General features: G+C 47.4%; 1 protein-coding gene across 3 annotated transcripts in view; it reads left to right on the forward strand.

Moving 5' to 3' along the window:
• PDZRN3 (PDZ domain containing ring finger 3) overlaps positions 1-19,747 on the forward strand; it is a 239,239-nt gene that overhangs the window by 181,357 nt on the left and 38,135 nt on the right. Inside the window, exon 1 of one of the 3 annotated variants that reach the window (XM_027042485.2) lies at positions 5,515-9,060. The exons of the other annotated variants lie outside the window; for them this stretch is intronic. Within the exon in view, the coding sequence (XP_026898286.2) occupies positions 8,992-9,060 (69 nt within the window). The 5' untranslated portion in view covers positions 5,515-8,991. Of the gene's footprint in view, positions 1-5,514; positions 9,061-19,747 lie in introns of those variants that run through there. 3 annotated transcript variants of the gene reach the window in all.

The following is a 19,747-nucleotide window of genomic DNA, read 5'->3' on the forward strand; positions in this document are numbered from 1 at the left end:
GACTGAGCCACCCAGGCGCCCCAACAAGGGAGTAGCTTTAAAGAAAAATACGAAGTACATTGTGTTGGGGCCATCTATCAAAAATGGTGATTCCTCCATGGCTGGAAATTTGGAATGGACTAGCGTAGAAATGGGAAGATTCCTCCCTCCGACCTGCCACCCCCCAGTGGGAAGGGGAGGTGAGGAAAAGTTACCCAGGCCAAGGTCGACCTACTGGGATTGTCGATGTTTGATACCTGGGCGCCATCCTTGAACTTAGAGCTGCGATAGTCCCGGGGTAGCCACAGGTCAGACGCAGGGTGGCTCTTCTGTGAGGGCGGGGGTTTTATGTTTCTCATTCATGCCTACACAGTGTCTGGCTCAGAGCAGGCAATTAGTACGAAGGTGTGAATCACTGGTGGTAGGTATGAAGCGAGGCTTTTATTTCCACCTGTAGCACAGAGTCTGGCCGCTGCTTTCCTTGTAGCAGCCCGGCCAGAGCTGGTGAGCTGGGAGCAGCCTGGTTCCCACGCCCCCTCCCGGGTGAGCTCAGGACACCAGCACACCCGCGTCGGGGCGCGCTGCCTCCTCCCTGCGGGCGGAGGAGCCCAGCCTGCAGTCTCCACCCGCGGTCTCAGGCCCACCCGCTTATGCTTTCTATCTTACCGTATTGCCACGGCCACTTAAACCGGCCGGTGAGGAGGCCCACGAGGGAAGTGGGGACCACAGAGCACCCCCCCATCTCAAGGGGACACACGTTTGCCACCCGTGTATTGGATTTGGGGGGTTTATCTAAAGTTGACAAAGGAACTACACGTTTTAGGTGAAACTTCGGGATTTTGTTTTTTGCTTAGCACCTCACCCAAAATGTTGAAGATGTTGCATGGGTCCAGCCTACAGTCTGTGACCTGTAACATACTGAGATGAAGTCCCCTCTCCTCCTCTGTCCCTCCAAGGTTTGGTCCCCTTCAGTTGTCCCTTTATGTACTTCTTTCCCAGCCTGTTATTCTAGTCATTTCTCTGAATCCACAGCAACGCAGTTGGTGCTCTTGTCGTGTGAGTTCCAAATCTCTCCCTCCTCCCTCTTGCCCAGTGTCCTTCATCCTGGCGGTGTGGTCCTGTCGCTTGCTGTCTCTTGGTCACCCACGTTCAGTCTCCACAAAGCTGAGCCTGGCTTACCCCATCAGGACTTTGAAGGATGTGCGTGTCCCCAACTTAATTCCCCCAGATCCTGTCCTGACGTCCTCTCCAGTCGTCTTCCCTGTGTTCACACACCTGTCTCTGTCACGTCTCCTTCTCTTCCATCTCCTGCCTATACTCCAGGCCTGGAATCCTCTTTCCTGCTGTCAGGAATCCCACATCCAGTGGTTGGAATAGACTTGAGTGGTTCGCAGCAGGCCTGAGACAACCCCCAGGGTCACCTGGAGCTTGGTCACAGAGCTACAAAATTGTTCACGCCTCATGGTGTTCAGAATGTAGCCTTTGAGGAGTCTGTCACTTTTATGCGGGCAAAGAGGCTCCGGGAGGACCTGACACGTTTCCCAGGCCCTGGCCTCAGGAGGGACCCCTGGGGTCAGGCTGCTGGGTGGTTGTAAACATCAAAAAGGAAACTAATACCCAGCACGAGACAGAGACACATCGCCATTGCAGCAAAAGGCAGGCCAGTTACTTACAGATTTTGGGTGTCGGTCGGCATCAGTGTGAATACGTTGTGTGACTTAGAGTTTTTTCTGCAGCTCCTCCTACTTTTCCCGCCAGGGACCTGGCCTTTAGAGCCTCTTTGCCTGCACCAGTGTTCGTAACGAACACGGTAGGTTGTGTGAAACAAAGGGATGTGCAGCGGCTCGCGGGCTTGGGGGTTACCCAGTCTGAATCTGGGTCTCGTCTCTGCCCTTACCTGCCGTGTGTGCGTGGGTCAGTCACCTTGCCTGCCTGCCCCTCAGTTTTCTCCTCATGATACGGGGAGAAGAGGGAGCAGTGCCTCATCATGTTACACAGACAAAATGAGCTCTTTGCTCAGACTGTGACAGTCTGGTGGGCAAATTTTGGTTCACAGGCCAAATCCAACCCTCAGCCTGTGTACACACGGCCTGCCGATGAGGAGTGTTTTCTACACTGTAAAATGGTTCCTACGTAGTGTCCTCGATTTCCTCTCTTGGCCCACAAAATGTAAAATACTTACTCTCTGGCCCTTTGTGGTAGAAGTTCCCCACCCCCTGCTCTAGAACATTCTGGAAGGGTTTGGGCTCCCCAGGTTTGTCACTTCCCTTTTGGCTTATGGTACACCCTGAGGCTGTGTTCACAGAAGTTTTACAGGCTTTCTAGAATAAGTGTGTGGAGGGAGGCCTCCATCGTCCTGATTTGGGAGGTGGGTGCCACACTGCAGGATGGGGAAACCCAAGGTCCCAGGAGGTTGTGAATGTCCTTCCTATACCCCACGAATTGTTCTTCTGGGCTGGACTAGGTTGACCCGTTACCCTTCCTTCCTCACCGGACTCCCTGAGCCACAGCCAAGGGTGTGTTCCCTCTTTTGTGTGAGGAACTCAGTCTGGAGAGGGTTTGGAGGGTCATAGAGATGACTCAGTCAGGAGTCCACCCTCCAGGAATCTCAGCTCTAGCTGGGGAAATGGAGGCACGCACTCACTTCCGGTAGCAAGCACCAGCGGGGACACAGCGGGCTGCGGGGCCCTCAAGGAACAAAAGCATCCACTGGGGTGTCCCCTGGCTACCTTCCACAAAAATACGCGTGTCCCAGCCTCCCTGTGACGGATCCGTGTTGCTCTGGTGGCTTGTCCAGTGGCATGTTTTGGGGTTCGGGAAGCAGCTCCCGGTGGCCGGGGCTCGTCCGCCCGCGTGGTGTTTGAACGGTGGCCGTGGGTGGGTGCAGCAGGTGGCCCTCGCCCTAGCCTCGTCGGCCCCTCCCAAGGCCTTGTGTGCGCGTTGGCTCCCGACTGCCTCGAGGGAAAATGGCAGAGCTGTCTGTGGCCGGCAGCCAGGGTGTTCCTTGGGTCCCCGGAGCCCAGCAGATGCCCTCCGGACAGCATCACCTCACTCCAAAGGGAGGACGTGCTCTGGTTTATAAAAATAGGAGCTGAGGTCCTGCGCAGATGTTCTGAGCTTAGAGAGCTTTTCAGAAACAAAATTGCACTTAGAGCTGCTGTTCCGTGTGGTTTCAGCTCCTGTGACGTTCGTGCGTTTGTGTGTTCTAACCTCTTTGCGGCTGCTTTTTTTCTTCACGCTGGTCATGTGATTCTCATCCACACTTGGCTTTCTCTCGGCTCTTACTCCTCGTTCAAGCACTAAACGTGGTTCAGACAGGCTACTGAAACACCACCCCCAGCAAAGGGGAAGGTTAACGAAAAGACACAAAACTGTTTCCTCAGCCCGTGGTGGATTTGAATCTCTGGCCATGACTCGGTTTACCAGGCTCATAGGGACAACTTTGATCCCACAAAAGGTAGAATCTCAGTCCGTTTGGGCTGCTTAACAGAACAGTGTCGATCCTGTGGCTTATGAACAGCCGAAATGTATTGCTCACAGCTCTGGAGGCTGGAAGTTCAAGATCAGAGGGCAGCCCGTCTGGCTGAGGGCTTCCTTCACAGATGCCGTTGTATCATCCCCCTGCAGAAAGGACTGGAAGCTCTGTGGGGTCTCTTTTACAAGAATATTAACCCTGTTCATGAGCTCTCCCTTACCTCATCAACTTAGCACTTCCTGAGGACCCTACCTCCTAATGCCATCACCCTGGACATGAGGATTTCAACATTAATTGGCGGGCGACACAACATCCAGACCATAGCAGGCATAAAAGGCCGAGGTTTATGGCCTTGATCTTCTTGTGAGAGTTGGATTCTGTGCCCATTTTGGTCACTCCTGTGTTCTCAGAACTCAGGGAGGTGCCTCATACCTGAGGGGGTACTTAGTGAATATCAGATGCTGAATTAATTCGTGAGATACGCATTGAGCCCCTGGGGTTGGGGGGAGGGGTGGGCATCCATAGCTGAATTAGGCCTGGTCTTCCCCAGTGAGGAAGAGAGATGTAAACACAGAAGGACCACACAGTGTGAAGCATGCCCAAAGGAAGCCGCAAAAGTGCTAAGGACCCTAATGCAGGAAGTGCTGCTAGACAGTAGACAGGGGAGGCTGGGCAGAGCAGAATGGGTGAGATCTGCGTGCTTGGGAGCTTGGTCTGTGCCTTGAGCGCAGTGGTTTATCAGCTTTGTGTGTGTGTGTGTGTGTGTGTGTGTGTGTGTGTGTGTGTGTAGCTGCATTGTACAGTAGGAATTGAAAGGAGAGTGAGATTCAAAGCAGGAAGAAACCAAGTTAATGAATCGTCACGATCCAGAAGAAAGCTGAAAAGAGCTTAAGGAAAGGCAGAGCCATCGGGCGGGTCTCTGAGAGAGTTGAGGGACGTGACATCGGCCCCAGAGCCCGCTGGTGCGGACCCCCAAAGAGACTCCGCTTCTCTCTTGAGAACTTGATGAACTTGGGTCCATCTTCCCACTTGGTTTTTGTCATTGCTCTTCCCAGAAGAATATTCCCTCTGACTGAAACTCTGGTTTGAGGACACCTGTGTTCATCATACATCAGGAAAAACCAGGAAGGTCAAATGACAGGTATCGGACATACAGGCACCGCAGTCTGTGTGCTGGAGGAATGTGCTTGAACGAGATAGTTGTTTCCACAGTCAAGTGAACGTAAGTTCTCGCGTCCATCTGCTGACTCTCACGGCATCCCTGATGACTTTAGGAAGTTCAGAGAATGATTATACAAGCTATTCCCTGGGCACCCTCAGCCCTTACTGTATGTGCCTCTTCTGTCTGTGTCTCCGTGGTCCTCGGTGACCCTTCTTTGCACTGTATTTTTCATCCCTGTGAAGGCAGGAGGAGGTGGCTGTCTGAGCGCACAGAGCACCCGAGGGTGCTGCGTGCACAGGTGAGCCTGTGAGGCGCTTTCCGATGATGGGATTACTGACTTGAAAAGGACATTCAGCATCTTTGTCAAACAATGTACGTCTCTGTGTCGCCAACTAGTTTTTCGTTTTTACTGGGACAGCTGTTCTCTCAGAAACAGGTCTGTTGTAAAGAACTTCCTGTCGCTAAGATCTGTGCCTGTTGGAGCCGCGATATGAAATGCCTTGGTTTGTATCACAGTACCGGTGAACCTCCTTTTACACCGTTGTGTTTCTTACTCCGTGAAAGCAACATGTTGCAAATGAAACTATTCTAGATGGTTGTACAAAGGAAGGGGCATAGCTATGGCAAATAATCGCTTTGGTAAGTCCTGTTTTAGGCATAATGGGTACAAGTGTTTTTCATTCTTGAATCCAAATACTATGTAATTGATCATAAGAGTGGAAAACCACCCATGAGTTGCATTTGAATTAGTATCCCTTCCGCTCTTCTGCCCGCCCCCAAGCATGATGCTCTTTTTTTTAATGTTTATTTATTTTTGGGAGCGGGGGTAGGGGTGGGGGAGGGTCAGTGGGCAGAGGATCTGAAGCAGGCTCTGCACTGACAGCAGAGAGCCAGATGTGGGGCTGGAACTCATAAACTGTGAGATCAGGACCTGAGCCAAAGTCGGGGGCTTAGCTGCCTGAGCCACGCAGGTGCCCCCAAGCATGAGAGTCTTGGACTCCTAGCTCACAGATGTGTCTTTCTAGAGTGGCAATTCTCAATACTGTCACCTAGGAACTATTTCAGGAGGTCTGTGGGGTCAAAACTATGTTCATAAACATCAAGAGTTTGATAAACATCAAGATGTTATTTTTTTTCTTTTGCTCTCATTCTTTCCTGCATGTACAGTCCAGTAGAGTTTTCTAGAAGCCATCACACAGCAGAAATGACCGAATGCAGAAGCGAAAGACCAGCTGTCTTCAATTAAGTTAGACATAGAGGGCTTTGTGAAAATGTAAAACAATGCCATTCTTCCCGCAAAATTCTTTTGGTTTTGGAAAATACAGTAATTTTTTCATAAAAATGTTAGTTATGTTAATATGTAATGGGTTTCTTAGTGCTATTTTAAATGAAGGAATCGGCATTTTTTTATTTCTGATCGTTTCTAACATTGTGAACATCGGTAGGTGTAACCCAAATAAACAGCAGCCCTTCGATGTTCTCAATAATTTTTAAGAGTGTGAAGGCTTCCTAAGACCCAGAAGTTTGAGAAACATTTCTGAAGCACAGGGCAATATGTGATAAAATTCGCTTCTGAACAAGGTTGGAAAGTTTTGTAACAAAGACTAAAAGGGTTTGCGTCAGTTCCTTATCCATTGAGCTGGAGCCCATTTGTCTATTTTTCTGTGGACGTGCAGGAAAAAAGGTGGGTATAAGCTACTGTGACACACAACAGCTTACCACAAAAGGACCTAATGGTCCACAGCTTTGGGGGAGGAAAACCAAGCTCCCTCTTGACCTCTGTATAGGGTACTTCCGGTTCACCCTACAGGGCATGGGTTTGTGAGGTGTCCGTCTTCATGTGTTCTTTCAACCAAAGGACAGGTGTTGTCCCAGTGCCTGCACAGGGCTGAGCCCCGGGGAGATGCAGACACAGTTCCCTGCCCTCACGAGGCCGATGTTCTTATCCAAGGACACAGCAACAAACAGCCTGAATGAACAGGGAGACTGAGGAAGTGAATGGGGTGATATAACAGTAATTTGGAGGATTGAGAAATAAATTCATGCCAGGTACCCCAACAAAGGCTTTCCTAACAAGGCTTCATTTGAGCCGAGATGGGGGTACTGAGTGGGTAGGAAGAAGAAGGGAGGGGCATTCTGGCGGAGGGAGCCCTGAGGAAGGACGTGGCTTGCTGGGAGTGAAGTGAGCACCAGTAGATGATAGAAACCGATGAACAAAGACCGGAGTTTACAGGGTATGGGAAGCCCTGTGAAGAATGTGACTAATCCGGGTTTGACGAGAAGTCGTAGCAGCGTTTTTAAGGAAAAAAAGTGATCGTGTTTCTGCTTTGTAAAGACCGACCTGGCAGCCTTACGGTGGGTACCCCGTGGGTAGGCAAGAGAGGAAGCAGAAGGTGCATGGGGCGGGTCTTAGCATCGTCCAGGTGGAGTGGACGGTAAATGGAAGTGGAAGGAATTGAGATCTCACTTGGGTTACAAGAGAGCAGAACTACAGATGGAAGGCTCTGGGTGAGGGCAGTGGACAAGCATGACCTCTGGTTTTGGCTTGACAGCTTGTGTTTTCTTACATTGTTCCAACAAAACTCTGCAAAGTACTTCGTCGCCTAGCTCTTTAGAGATCAGGAAACCGAGCCCTCAGTAACTTGCTCATGGATCCAAACTGCCCTTCTCAACATCAGAGCAAGTCAGAGGTCACTGCCGCTGCCCAGCGCCATCTGTGGCTTCTTTTCCCTGGTGGCACGCCTCAGCTGTCGGCTCTAGCCACGATAGTGACACCAGGTGTGGGTCTGAGATGGAGGTTCCCTTCCTCCCCCTCCAGCAAAAGCCGGGACTATTAGCTCATCTGTGACAAGTTGCCATGCCTCATCTTCTGGGTCCGAGAAATGGGACCAGATGTATCTGCTGGCCACCAGCCCAGGTGGGATTTTATTTACTGTTTTACTCACATCCCAGGTGTGTCTGGACTCCCAGAGAAAGGGAGCATTATTCTTCAGTCCCTGTGATGCATCTTGATAGGATGTGGGAGTCCTCCTGGGAGACAGTTCAACCTTTGTAAGATGGAGGTGGGGTGAGGGTTTGGAAACAGTGGTGAGATTTTTAATCGTGAATGATTGGGGCTGAAAAAATACCACCTCTGCATTTCATTGAGGTGGTGGGGTAGTCATTTGAGAAAAGAAAGTTGTTGTTTGTAAAGCCGTCCAACTTAGTGGGTCAGAGGCTGGATGAAGGGAAACAAGAGGCAAGGTAGAGGAATCAGTTCTTAAATGCGGCCGGTCCTCACCTTCCATGTGTAATCGCAACTCCCTGCTTTCTAGACACACAGCACAGAGCAGAAGGGGGTTAAGTCTAGGCAGACATGGAATATCAGACACAGATCTGTAGTAGACAGGGACAGTTAGCTCAGTGGCATGAGCTCCGAGGAATCTGCCAGCGTCTGCATAGCTCAAGAGATGACACGAAGCTGGCTGCTTCTCTTCCTTCCAGTGAGCTGGGCAGCCCTGTAACAAATAACTTTCTGCTTTGGGAACTGCAAATGCACTTTAGCAGTGATTATCTGCTTGCTCACCTTTAGGGCAGCCTGTCTCCTTACAACCCCCGGGTTACTTTGCATACACACATATATACCTTGCAATTTAAATTTTTATATTTTATTCATATGTGGCAGATTTTTCCTGCAACTTGGGAAAGCACTAAATATTATACAAATATTATTCAAAACATGTGCATTCCACAAAACTCGTTTATATGCCATCATTATCTGCAGCATTAAATACATTTTATATCATCAGAAATTTTATGATATATTTAAAAATGAATTTCTACTTAGCTTAAATGCGTTTGGGATTATCCTAAGAGACCTTGCTAAAAATGCAGTCATGTTTATTTGTAACTGCCAGAAAATGGCTTACAAAATTGTTAGTGTCTTTTATTATTCCCTACCACTGGAGCACTTGCTTGTTAATTAGAGAAATTTCAACTGTCATAGTTGGCAATTATAGCTTCTGTATCATTGTCTGTTATGAATAGTCAATGAGAGCTGATTAATATGCATGAGCAGCAGTCTATATAGCGTGTGCATTGGACCACAATCCAGCTGCCAGAGTCCCTCAGAGGAGGGAGTGGTGTGTGTGTATGTGTGTGTGTGCGTGCGTGAGTGTGTCTGTGTGTGTGTGTGTGTGCACGCTGCGAGGGAAGGAGGGGAAGCGTGGAAGGGGAGAGAGTTGTTTTCAGCCTTGGAGAGCAACGCCAATGTGAAGTGTTGCAGCCGCCTGATGCACCTGAGGCTCTCCGAGGATACCTTCATGCCTGCGCGCAGGACGCAGCTTTTCCCGGGTGCTGGCGCGTACTGAAGCCTTCCTTTGACATTCCTCTAAACATGGGATGCAGTTTGTGCAGCCTGCAGAAGCAAGAGGAGCAGTACAAATTGCTCTATGAAGTTTGTCAGGTAACACTTTGCCTTTTATTCCGGGGGCGTGGGCAGGCACTCACCTGGCAGACGGTAACTTCTGGGAAAGGAATTAGGGATTCGGGTGCATACTTGTATTCTGACCAAGACCGCCTTGCGGACTTTTCTCTGTATTCTCTGTGAAATCTCTTGGGTAATTTCCCTCCCAGGGGCACTTCCTTAGGTGCCTGTATTTGAATATGTAAAGATGTTGACAGTCATAAAGTGTCTTTCCAGTAGTCCTGTCACAAAGCTCCTTTACAAGTGACTGCCCTCTGGAGTGTCAGCGAATGTCTTGGGAAGGGTCAAAGCGTGGTCACCCTTTGAACAAGTTGGAGAAGAGACGGGGATGATGATTAATGCCCGTGCCGTTTTGTCTCTGTTTACAAATAGTTAGAAGGCGTGCCTTTCAGCAGAGCATAGGCGTCTACCGCAGACTTGATTCTTTGAGCAACTTCTTGTCCTGGGACATGTGGTTCACATTTATGCTTCACTCTTGCCATTTCTGTACCTCGCTCTGTGAAAATGTTAAGAACTTCAAGAGCAGGTGGCTTGATCTTGGGTGCCATCATCCACAGCAGGTGACTTCTCGAAACTTCTGTATCATTAGTCACGTGAAATTTCAGTGGAGATGAAATAGGACATGTAAGGGATAACCCAGATAACTTACCTGACATTTGTGTGGAGTGTTTTATTTTTAGATATTCAAGTTTTATCCTGAACCTTGAGGTTTTCATAGTGTTGTTGGTAACCTGACTTGGCAGTTAAGTATTTTCCCCTTCAATCATTCTAAATATTTCCAATTTTTCTTCATTGATATAAAAATTATAATCCTGTTAAAAAGGTTTTTTTTAATTAGAATGCTAGAATAAGGTCTTTATGGTCAGAAAAAAAGGGTGCTTATTCCTTAATTTATCACACTGAGTCGCATATTAACATATTCTTTAAAGAGCCAGACAGTTTAAAAATAGAACTGGATTAGCCGGCAGTTGGGCACCATTTTTGCACAGGCCACCAGAGGGCGCTTAGCATTAAAAAGACACAGCGAAACAAGGCTGCTTCTGTGGACAATCTAATGATAGAATGACCCTGGGTAAAGAAAAGGGTTGTGTGTATGTGTGTGTGTGTCTGTGTCTGTCTGTGTCTGTCTCTGTCTGTGTGTCTTCACTGAAGCATACAGAATGTCAAACCTTTGGGGGCTTGGTCATGCCCCCCACCCCCAACCACCCCTTATACAGAGGGCACATATCTTACAAAACCCAAGCATTTTAAATCAGTGTTGGTCATACACTTCTGACCTGCAACTTCACACCCAGCACTCCGCTGGACTCTTCTGTCCTTTGAAAGCAGTCTGGGGGCACACTGGAAACCTGGGCAAAAGTGCCCTTGGCACTGGAGATCTGCCCTCCATCCCTTGTGTGATCATATGGTGATGTTGTAATCCACATTTTGCCAGGTTATCATGTGCGATGAGCATGAAGTCCCCAGTTCTCAGTGAGTCAGACGTTCAGAAGCAAACCACACAGAACAGCAGAACCATCACCAGGGTGGTTATGGTGAAGACTTTCACTACTGTGTATATAATATAAGGCATAAAAATGGAGTCTTAATAACTTGCTGGGTATTTTTTTTCTTTTGGTCGTCATGCACAAAAATATTATTTAGGATCCATTGCTGTAGGTGTATTAATTACACTGGCCCCCTCCACAATGTGGTTACCCTGCCCTGTGTCCTGCAAATCTGTGTTCACTTGTGCTTTATTCACCTGTATTATTTGGGCTCTTTCCCCCTTGGCCCCCAAAAAGAAAGAGCCTGGATTCTGTTTGTTTGTTTTTACTAGGTGAATTTATGTGGAAATATTTCTGGCCAACGCATCATGCAGTAAATTGCTGATAAATGACTTCCATCTGGAATACACTTTGTCAGCAATTTAGGAAGCCATGCAGATTTATTTTCAGGAAACTCAAACTACTTTTCGGACCCATTACCCTTGTGCCAACTAAGTAAAATCCCCTTTCTCCTATTCTTTGCGAGTCCTGAACCATAGCATAAAGGAATTCACAAAACACTTGCAGGAATTAATAACTGCATTCCCCTTCTTATTATGCAAAGCCTTATTAAAAGCAGAGAAATTGAGGTTTCCATAAATTACAGTTCCAGAAGGTCCAGTGTGTCTGGCTTCAGTAAGCCCTCGTAACAGCAGCACAAAGAGGATCAAATATTCTGGGGCTCAGACTTGATCCTTTCCTCATCCAGAGATAATTCAAAGAGATGCTCTTCATTAGGGCCTTTGGCAAGCTGCCTACAATTTCTTTTTGGGGCTGCTGTGAGCTTAATGATGCAGAACAATGGCTTTGCCTCTTGTTGCACACATACCTTATTGTACCTTTAATCACATTAGAAAAACAACAGCAACACATGAAGTTGCCTGGTCGTTAAAGGGCACTGTGGAGAGCACACACGTATGAGTGATGCATGCCCTGCGTTACGGGATACGCCGAGATATTAGGGGATATCTGCAGTACTTCTGAGGACAGTACAAGACAAGTGTCCTGCCTGCCCTTTCTGTTGAGGTATAGCAGTCTTTGTGCTTTCCCGGTCACTGTAGAGTACCAGGGAGCGTCAAGACAGGGCCCGTGCCTCTGGGACATTTTAAAGTTTCAGTTAGCAGTTGTTTCCTGCTCTGGAAAAGTACCCCATCTCGGACCACTCAGAAGCATGGCTGCTTCCAAGAAAAGAGAGAAACAGGAAAGGAAGATGCTTTCAGGCTATCAAGGGGGGCATTCTTCTACTTGGATAGATTAACTGCCCAGAATATCTCATGTTCAGGGGGGTGATGGGCTAGGGAGCCTGGGAGCTCTAGAGCTGTGGCCAGAACCTGGCTAACACTGGCCACCTGGTTATGGGCAGAGGGTGTGCGAGCAGTGTCACCAGGGATGGAGACATCTGTGGCTCCGTTGGCATGGTGCCAGGGACCTCATCACTGGCCAGGCATGAGCCCTCCCCACAGCTGTGTCCTTTCAGGACGAGGGGAAGGCGGGTGTAGAGAGATGCTTTGATGAGGGCTTTCACATAGAGGCCAGGGGGAGTGGAAGGGGTTATCACGCCCATTCCCTCCACCTCTTCTAAGGTCTCAGATCAGCCAGAGACTCTGCAGAATAGTGATCTTTGCTCACTCGATTAGGCAGTAAGGAATTAATTCTGTTTGGGACTTAGGCTTCAAAGTAGAAATTGTAATAACTAATACATTCACTGAAGTCTCCATGGACATTTTCAAGACGGCAAGGGAAACATACTGATAAAATTGCAGCGATGTTCATTACAGCAACCACAGGATTATTTGCTGAGCACTTACTATGTACCAGCACTTTGCTAAGTGCTGACTGTGCATTTCTCCATCAAATCCTCACAGCAGCACCAAGGGGTTGGGGATATTACTATCCCCGTTTCCAAGATAAACTGAGACACGAAGGAGACACAAATGGGGGTGGCCGCAATGTCTGTGCTGTGATTCCAAGGTCTAAATTCTTCTCTTATAGAAATCATTTTTATCCAAACCAGTGAAGAGATGACCTGTATTATACGGAAGGCTTAGCTTAGTTTTTAAAAATCATGCTCACCTTTGCAGAGCTCACACAGAGACCCTGCGTTCTCACTCAGGGCCAGCCATGTGCTGCTTGGCACCTCTCTCAGCCTGGGGACGCTTGGGTCTGTTCTCTTACAAATGAGAAGGCTTGAGACAGGGCCTCTGGTCCCTCATGCCAGGGGAGGGTGGTGGACACAGGCGAGAGCAGAGTTCCCATCACCTTCCCAGGCACTTTTAAGAATGGATCATTTAAGAAAGTTCACGTTCTTTTGCCTCTCAGGAGCAGCAACAAAACAATGGGAGTAATCCGTGCCTTTTATGCCATCTGAAGTTGTTGGTTTTGAGAGTCAGCCAGGCTGTGGTATGATAGAGCGTGGACAGAGTTAATGATGGTTAATTGGATGAACATAAACTCGACCTCCATATAGAAGTGCTGAACGTGGTTTAGCGTTCCTGCAAGTAAGAGTGTGTTTGCTTCAACAACCTATCAGTTCACGGAGCTTTATTATTAGAAGCAGCTTCACAAACTGATTTGGTATAGGCAAAGCAAGAGGAAAAAAAAAACCAAAAACCGTCTCTTCTTGCCCGAGTGACATGGCACCTATCTGTGGCTGAGAAAGTCACGTTTTTTCATGGTGGGCGTTTATCTGTCACTAGTACTTGTTTTCCCGTCAATTAACAGTGGACCGTAAACCTCTTTAATGTAGATGAAGCAATGGGAAGGACAGGCCGAGGGTTAGGCCAGGGCCCGCTCGCCTCTTTCTACGTACCTCTTCTTGCTGTACAAAGCATTAGGTGACCAGAGAGGGGTTCTCTTGCTTTCCTCTTAGAACTGAGGCCAGTTGGCCACCACCCCAGCTTAGATGTTCTTCTAAGTGTTCCCATGAGCCCCGGCACACTGCTGTATCCCTGCACTGAACCTGTTTGAGGTCCCGTGCACCTCTGTATCCCTGCACTGAGCCTTCCCATGAGGCGAGCATATTCTGTTCCTCGTTTCAGTGTCATCTGTTAAATCATCCTCTTCAGTTACACTGCGAAATCCTGGGAGGTCTAGTCACCACCTTTACCCTCAGCATGGGATTGGTTGAACACGATGGATTTTGTATGTGCTGGTAGGGCATCAGGAGCAAGACTGGAAACAAGGGTACTGGTCAGGAATCCCCGAACGAGCTGTTGGACGAGATGACTGTGATTTGGATCAAGAAGGTGCAGCTGGAGACCATGGGGGCTGCAAGACATTTACTTTTTATTCATTCTGCCAACACGTTTGCCCAGCCAGCCCCGTGCCCAGAACCGAGATTCCACTCCCTGCTCACTGGCTCCCCTCTGCCCCTAAGATAAAACTAACTCCTTAACTGTGGCCTGCAAGGGCCTGTGTGGTCTGGCCTCTTCTTACCTCTCCAGCAAGCTGCCTGCCGTGTGCCCATTGTGTGTCTGCTCTGGTCCTGGCGGGCTTCTTGTAGCCCCGAGAACCCACCTTATTCCTTCCCTGTAAGACCTTACAACTGGTTGTTCCCCTCCATCTGTAACATAGTTCACCAGTTCATCCTTGAGGACTCAGCTCGAACATTCCTCTCCCCAAAGACCTTCCTGACCTAAGAGGTTCCCCCACCTCCACCCATGATCTCTCTGTATACAGTTTATTTCCTTCCTAGCACTTAACACAATTTCACGTACCTGTTAACTTGTCTGTTGTCTCCAACCGCCCAGTCCCCAGGAAAATGTCAGCCCCATGAATGCGGGGACTTTGTCTGGTTCTATGTGACACCCCAGGTCCTGACATATAACCAGTAAACTATTCAGGATGTGTTTACCAAATTGGCTTCTGAATGAGGAATGTATCAAGTAGGTCCCACTTTGGTTTGGGAAGGCATTTAGCAGTGACAAATGGGTCGATGTCCCAGGATCCTAATGGCTTCCATAGATACAGCTGCATACTGCCATGAGGCAGGTGGTTCATGGTCACAGGGGAGAGGACTGCCCCTCTCTGCATTCCCATGACACGCCTGCCATGGCTGGCAGAGAGAAACATATGGAACACTGAAAAAATGTAGCTTTAATAAATGACTTCTCTTGCACTCATTAATAATGCAAGGAGAGGTCATGGCTATATTGGGTGTGGGGGAGAGGAGGCACAAAAGAACACCATCAGCAGCTCCAGAAGCATGCCAGAGCCAAAATAACCCTCCTGCTTTCTCTGACCATTGTGGGATTCAGCAGGGAACATAGCATCCACTCTCTAAAGCTCACAAAGCTCCACGTTTCTAGAAGCATCACCTTCACCGGTGTGGCAGGTGTCATAACATTGGTGAAATGCCATCAGACTCTGCTGCCTAACAGCAAGTACTGCGGTGAGAAAAGTCAGGAATGAGTTTGTCTACGTCAGATGACCTGCTTTCCCAGTTCTTCACCAAGGGCATGTTGAGTTGTGTGTGTGTCTGTTGGTCGGCTTTGGGCAAAGGGTCCCTTTTCCAGTCTGCTGGTCATCTGGCCTGGCAGGGTAATTTCTCCCAGTGTATCTGGTTACACCCATCAGTTTGTAATAAAGAATAAGCTGAAATACTGCACATGTGAAAGAAAGTTATTAACATCAGCGTTCGATTGTGGAATGCAAGTATCTTGATGTGAGGGGCAGAAGGGATCAAGAAGAGCTTTTCTGACTGTTGAGGGGTATCCAGAAGTTTCAGCATCACCATCGCGTAGGAACTTGTTAGAAACGTGGGTTCTCCAGCCACACTCCAGACCTGCTAAGCCAGAATCTCTGTGAGCGGAGCCAGCAGTCTGTGTGGAACCAGGCCTCCAGGTGAGTTAGCTGCTCATTCAGCCTTGAGGACCTCTGTTGAACGTTAAACCAAAAATACTGCAAGAGGTAGGAGTCTTAAGTTACCCAAGATTTTGGGCAGATTCTCTTAAGTCTTCTTTTGGATGAGTTGGTAGCAGGAAGAGCTCATTTCTCAGATACTCAGGTTCAGATCAAAACATAACCATCTGTTGGTTAATACCAAAAAACAAAAGGTCATTTTGTTTCAATTAGGCAGGGCTTTTTTCAAGCAAGTTGTTCTATAACATCTAATTTACAAGTGGAAAATTGAAGGTTCGTGACGTTTTGTCTGTTAAAAATTTATGTGCACATATAGACATCACACATTTACACATTTGTGTGTATGCAGGTAATACGTGTGTGTGTAAATGTGTGGGTATCTTCTACAGATTAAGCTTCAATTTTCTTCAACCGGTGTCCCTCTCAGAATTACCTGAGGTTCTAGAATTATCCTGCATCCTCCTAATGTTTACACCCTCCTATTCCTACAAACACTACCTTCCCGATAGTAAATGGGAAATTAATCTAATAAACATAATCCCCAATAATGTGAATGATGGTAAGCACAATCCTCCTGCCAGAAGAAAATGTGTTTTTAGAAAGGACTTGTGAACCAAATGAACCGTAATTTGCAGAATCCTGGGTGAAATATGTAGAGCACGGTCCCCTTTCTGATGATGAAGTGTGTGGCCATCACCATGATGGCAGGTCCCGCTTGATAGACCCTGCTCCCGGGACACTTCCAGGTTGCAGGACTCGGTCTAGCTGTATGTGTCAATGAAACAGTACCACTGACCAATCCTTAATAATGATCTTAGTGTACATTTTTATGGGTTGTGTCAGAGGATAAACAATTGTAGAGGTCTTCATAGGGAGTGCCAATTGACCACCCCCCCCCCCCCCCAGTAAGCCTCTTTGTATGACACCCACCAGCAAATAAGTATCTGCCTCGCCTTGCCTCTCATTCCCATATTCACTGGGTATTAAAGTTGTTCTCACTTCTTCCTCTTTTTTTCTATTTGATAGAAAAAGGGAGTGGGGTAGAGGAGGGGACTCTTCATTTGTAACTTGCGTTCTTACACCAATTTCAAGGTACAAAAGTTCCTTTAGGGCACTGGTTCTCAAGCTTGAACATGGCATCAGCATCACCTGGAGGCCTTGGTAACAGCACAGAGTCCTGCGCCCCACCTCCAGTTTAGATACTGCTGATCTGGGGGAGCACCCCTTGGGAACCACTGCTGTGAGAGGTATGTGATTACGTATGGATGAATGGATGGGCGAACGGATGGACAGACTGAGGAGGGGATGAAAGGACAGGAGGGAGGGGGGGAGTGATGGCAGGCAGGCATTTAGGGTGTATATCTCTTTGGTTTTATTAATGCCAGACAGTCTTTCAACATCATAGTGGACAGGTTCTTGATCCACATCCCTACCTGGTGTTGCCTGACTTCTTAATTTTTCCGTTGCCGTGAATATAAAGAGGTATCTCACTTTGGTTTAAATCTGGTTTATTCTTGATTATTAATGAAATAGAGTATTCTATTTTTGACGTGTATATTGGCCATATTGTGCTTCCGTTGGTGTGTGTGCGGTGCCCGTTCAAGTGTCTGCCCCAGTTCTCTCTTGGATTTTTCATCTTTTTCCTTTGATTCATAGGATTTTTAAAAGCATAGTCTGGATACTGGTCCTTTATGAGATAGGAGTTGGAGGCCTTTTCTCCCAGTTTGTGGCTTGTCTTTGCCCTCTCTTTATGATGTATTCCAGTTGAACCAAATCCCTTAATTCAACATAGTCAAATATATCAGTCTTTCCTTATGGTCTGTGCTTTTAGTCTGTGTTAGGAAATACATTTTCTATGGTGAAAGCCATAAAGCTACTCTCCTATATTTTCTTCCAAAAGCTATATATAAATGTTGCTTTTCACAGAAAGGTGTAAGGCTGGAGTCGACCTCACTTTGTTAGTATGGATCCCCCGGCACCACTTGGAGAACAGCCCATCTCTTCTCCATCGAAGGGCACTGCCCTTTTCCGTGTCAAGCTTGGGGCTATTTCTGGCCTTTCTGTTCTGGCCATCTGAGAGTCTCCCTGCACCAACCTCGCACTAAGAGTGTCTGTTTTATTGTGCTATAGTTTTGCGGTAACTCTGGACCCCTGGGAGGGCAGGTCTCTCTCTACTGCCACCTTCTTGAGCTCTTGGCACTCTGGCCACCCACGGACGTGTGATGTGCAGCTTGTCAAAGTGACGACTTGGTAGGCTCTTCTCTCGAACTGGGGGATGGGCTCACAAGTAGTCAGCGTAGCATTCTTTATATTTACGTGTATCTTAACAAAACTTTTAATGTCTTCAGTACTGAATAAAATATGAAGAACAGCCCCAAGAAGAAATATCACAGATTATTTTTTTAAGTTTATTTATTTTGTGAGAGAGAGAAAGAGGGAGCACAAGCAGAGAATGGGCAGAGAGAGAGAGAGAGAGAGAGAGAGAGAATGAATCCCAAGCAGGCTCTGTTGTGAGCACAGAACCCACAAACTGTGAGATCATGACCTGAGCTGAAGTCAAGAGTTGGACCTTTAACTGAGCCACCCAGGCTCAGGATATTCACCCAGAAATATCATAGATTATAAAAAGCCTCCAGGGGCGCCTGGGTGGCTCAGTCAGTTACACACCCGACTCTTGATTTCAGTTCAGGTCTCGATCTCAAGGTTGTGAGTTCAAGCCTCGTGTTGGGCTCTGCACTGGGCATACAGCCTGCTTTCAAAAAATAATAAATAAAAAATAAATGTTAAAAAGCTTCCCTCCCCCCTCTAAACTCTGAAGAAAAATAAACCAGACACAGTAATAATGGGGAGGAAGGAGTTAGCTGTCTGTAAAGATCTTTAAAAAGTATTAAAATGCTGGTTACTTTTTTCCTTAACATAAAGCATTCTTCATCTGCAAATGAATTCTCTGAAACGACACCATTTGTTGTAACAGAAGACATCTGTGAGACTACACTTAGAACTTGTGTCTTTACAAACACATCTCTTAGGGGTTGACATGTTTGTGTGTTTCTATATAAAGAAATCTGAAGGAAAATTTTTGTCTTTTTTGTGAACAAACAATGCATAAACCAAATAACGCAGACAGACACGATTTACAACATTAAACCAATGAAAACAGAGTTAATTTGTGAGACATGTGGGAAAATAACAGTTTCCTCCCAGTGTGTTAAACAGTGTACTGCGGCCCAGGCACATTCTTGTTTCGCCATACGTGGCAATTAATTAATCCCCTCCTCTGCCCAAAAGTGTCAGCGGTGTGGCACGTAACGTTAGAAGCGACATGCATTTTAATAAAAGAAAACTCTAAAGAATATGAACCGATTTTCCATTATCAAGCAGCTGTTTACTGTTTAGGGAGTCTGGAAAACCTAGAGAGAAATTAGTATCCTTCATACCGGTATTTCAGTTGGCACCAGGAGATGAAAAGCAGTGGGTATTTCCCCCCCAGAATCGCAGCGGTATTTTGCATCCAGGATTCTGTTCCTTTTTATCGAGCTATAAAACGCCTGGCACGAATGACTTGTATTGCAACCACTTGGCATGTTAGGTACCAGCTGCCCTCTGTTGCCCTCACTTGCGTGTATCACTGTGTTGGCAGGTGTTAGGATTCCCCGACCAAAGGTGCCTCTCTTTCCCTGGGCCCCTTTTCTCTTCTCTCGCTAGCAACTCTCTAAGCCTCAAGTTTGTAGTACAAACCTAGGTAGCTGGAAACTGTCCAGGAATTAAAGTTCAAGTTTGCTGGCCTGTCTCATCTCTGCCCTCCACAATGAGGGTTCTGTCCGGGTTCCTCCAAGGAGTAGAACCTGAGAGCAGGTGCCTGTGCCCCGTATGGTGATGGGGATGGGGGGGGGGGGCGGCGGGGGAAAACATCAGGGAGAAGTCACTGTGAAGAGTCAGAACATCTTGTTCTCAATGGGTCGTCAAGTTTCAGAACCAACTCTACTCCACATCTGGACACAGTTAAGAACTGTCCAGAGAAAGGAGGAAACAATTCCAGCATTGTATTCTTTGTCCTTGAATTGACAGCGGAGGCCCAGGACAAATACGTTCCACTGATTCGGAGTTTCATGCCAGTAGCAATGATAAATAACGGGGTGTTATTTGCCACGCACGTGGTTTACGTACAGCTGTTATATGTGGAATCCCGTGTGATTCCAACACAGCCCCTTAAAGTGCAGGTACTGTTGTTATGTCCATCTTATAGACGAGGCAACTGAGGGTTAGAGAAGCTCATTCAC

The sequence above is a fragment of the Acinonyx jubatus genome, chromosome A2, assembly GCF_027475565.1.
Source record: "Acinonyx jubatus isolate Ajub_Pintada_27869175 chromosome A2, VMU_Ajub_asm_v1.0, whole genome shotgun sequence".
In the NCBI taxonomy this organism is placed as follows: Eukaryota; Metazoa; Chordata; class Mammalia; order Carnivora; family Felidae; genus Acinonyx; species Acinonyx jubatus.